At 40.8% G+C, this 2937-nt stretch overlaps 1 protein-coding gene across 1 annotated transcript in view; it reads right to left on the bottom strand.

Annotated features, from left to right (window-relative positions):
* Window positions 1–952: 952 nt before the first annotated feature.
* LOC111870255 overlaps window positions 953–2937 on the bottom strand; it is a 14407-nt gene continuing 12422 nt past the window's right edge. The window contains exon 4 of the mRNA XM_023862376.2: window positions 953–2269. Coding sequence (XP_023718144.2) covers window positions 1877–2269 — 393 coding nt within the window. The 3' untranslated portion in view covers window positions 953–1876. The remainder of the gene's footprint in view (window positions 2270–2937) is intronic.

The following is a 2937-nucleotide window of genomic DNA, read 5'->3' as shown; positions in this document are numbered from 1 at the left end:
TAGAGGGAAAGTCCCTACTCGTATTTCTGTAGTCCGATTTTAACCCAAAGTAGAACGTGTCGACACTCTGACTGCTCAGAACTGTATGGTCAATAAACAACAAGATTACCGAAGTCTTTGGTTTTTAATATTAATTAAAAGAGGTTTCCTCCCAGCCGAATTTATAGGTATATATGTATATAAATAAATAAATATATATATTCATTCATTCATCAGTAATCTGTCAAGACGACAGGTCCACAGTCTCTTCCAAAACAGTTCCTCCACTTCATGCGATCTAGAACTTTCTCCTTCTAATGAAAATATCCTCTTCTGTCCCCAAGGTCATCCAGCATCTTCTTACGTCTTCTTCCTCGTCTTCTGGTCACTTCTATCCGCCCCTATATATATATATAAACATAATTTATCGTAGTGCCTAAGTCTTTTATCCCTGATATTAATGGGTGAATCTACGAAAAAACAAACGTTTCACTTCCATTTTCAGCAAATACTCACAATTAAGGAAAAATAAAAACTAGTACTAATTAAATTCATATTACGTTGAAATGAATTCCTTTTTATTCTTTGAATGTAATGCTTTGTTACAATGCAACTTTTGAGCATATATTAAACAACTTATATACGTGTAATTTTCTTTTAATGTGTGTATTAATAGTGAAGGGCATCTATTTACCTACCTACCAACCCACCCACTCATTCACCCACCTATCTACACGTATCTATCGCTGTCTGTCTATCTACCTATCTGTATATTCCTGTTGCTCCCACTTGGAGAATAGGGCATCCGTGAAACGCTTCGTTTCACTTCAGCTTCTTCATCTTAGACAATCGGTAAGACTCCTTGGACGGGGGATCAACCCGTCGCAAGGCTGCTACCTTCACAGGACAACAAAAACACAGATTAAACGCAGACAATCATTAATGCCTTGAGTGGAATTCGAACCCACGATCCCTGCGTTTGAGTGAGCGATGAAATTTCGTGCCTTAGACCGCGCGGCCACTGTGGTCGGCAAAGTCTTAATACTGATTGTTTATTCATTAAACAGTTATATACTTCTCGATAATTTGGAAGTGTATCAAGTTAACAGTGAATTTAATATTTGTTTATTACAAGGGAAAATTCGTCGTAGTCTTAATCACTCAGTTTATCTAAAAATAAGGCACCTCCAAAATTAAAGGGCCTAGTTTCCATTTATCACAGGAGCAACATTTTCTTTTGTAGAACTTATTTTAAAATCATGGATGTCAGCATGTAATTTATAATTCCTTCTGCAGAATGCTCCTGTTAGGCAGTCACTGTGTTTATATAATCTTGTTGCAACTTTTCGCTGCAAACGTGCCAAAACAAGGTCAATACTGGGCAGTACTCTTGGACTGTTAAAGACACGAGAACCCCGACTGTAGGCCTAATTAGGCACATCTGCAACAGGCGACAAACTACTCGAATAAGGCAGAACAGCGACTTTATCCTGAATGTTTTATTAAGACGATCGGATCTCAGCCTCTGGCACCGTCCGCGTCCCGAAAACCTCCACGTCAAAATTACGGTTGATTCATTAATTAGAAAACACAGTGATGGTGTCTGGATAGGAGTGACCCATTTAGAAAACATGTTTGGGGAGACATATTGTGTTGTACGTTTTGCTCTTATTCATGTTTCTACGGAACATACACTCTGCTAGGCTGTGTGTTTGATATTCTACGGGCAACACAAAACTGTATTTCAAGATCATTTCAGTCATATGATATATATAGCAGACGCTGCTACTTCTGTTGCTAATTTCTGAATACGACATTTCTTCAGATCACTGGTAGGCCCTATATAGGATCGATTGTGTTTTTTCCAACTCCGCCCACTTCACTTTCCCGTCCCCTTCTATTCTGAAAAGCTTGCAGCATCACTGCTTTCTACACAACAAAATTGCAACCCATAATCAGAAATAAAAGTCGAAGGTGTAAGATTACTCTGCAGACCTTTAAACAGAACATCATTAATCAATTCGTCAGCAATGTCCCTCTGAGCGGCAGGCATGCGACGAAGTTTAGCAGCGTACGTTTTCCCTAGGGCGTCGTATTCATCATCTTGTTGATTAAATACAGCCATTGCCTTTTGAATAAGAGTTTGGCGCTGTGTATCTTCAGCATGGACACTTCTAGAAGTTTTTGAAGAGGTTTTCTTCCTTTTCGGAAATGGAGACTGCGAAACCATGTACGAAGTTTGTTCGCCTTCATGTAACGTTTGAGTAAACTCGCCTTCCCTTGCTTCATCCTGAAACAAAACGAAAACTTAACCGGAGAGTGCATAAGTCGGGTCTGGGATGACCGGTTGCTTCCCTGCTAGCCCCCAGTATCTAGGTGCGACCAGAATTGTCATTGTTGCGTTCCCATTGTTCGCTGACATTATTACCTCTACTCGACTGTATTACCATGTGGATTTCGTATCGTATTACAATGTTTGGTTTTCACTCCTAATAGGATGGGATGGTATGGATTGGATAGATCTGGCTCAGGATATGGACCAGTGGAGGGCTCTTGTGAACATGGTAATGAACTTTCGGGTTCCATAAAATGCTGGGAAATTCTTGAGTAGCTGCAGAATTGGCGGCTCCTCCAGAAGGGCTCAGCTCCATGAGTGAGTAAGTAAGATGGTTATTACATGCTGGGGGCTAGCAGTAGCAGAACTTGCACCACATTTTCGTATTTTTCATACAACGATTAATATGCAGCCGTCGAAAGTGGATGGCATTGTGATGGCTTGTGTCGTTCTACACAACTTTCTCAGAAGGAACCCTGGAACCCAGTATACTCCGGGTTCAATGTTGGAGAAGACGCAAATGTTGAGCGAGACTGGAGGAATGAGCAACCTCAAGGACGTTTTGATATGATTCGCAGTGTGCGCCAGTTGACTCCTACTGCGGAAGCGTCTGTCAGTCGAAA

The sequence above is a fragment of the Cryptotermes secundus genome, unplaced genomic scaffold, assembly GCF_002891405.2.
Source record: "Cryptotermes secundus unplaced genomic scaffold, Csec_1.0 scaffold1314, whole genome shotgun sequence".
Taxonomy (NCBI): Eukaryota; Metazoa; Arthropoda; class Insecta; order Blattodea; family Kalotermitidae; genus Cryptotermes; species Cryptotermes secundus.
Note: the sequence above shows the minus strand (reverse complement) of the source record. Positions and strands in the feature narration are given on the sequence as shown.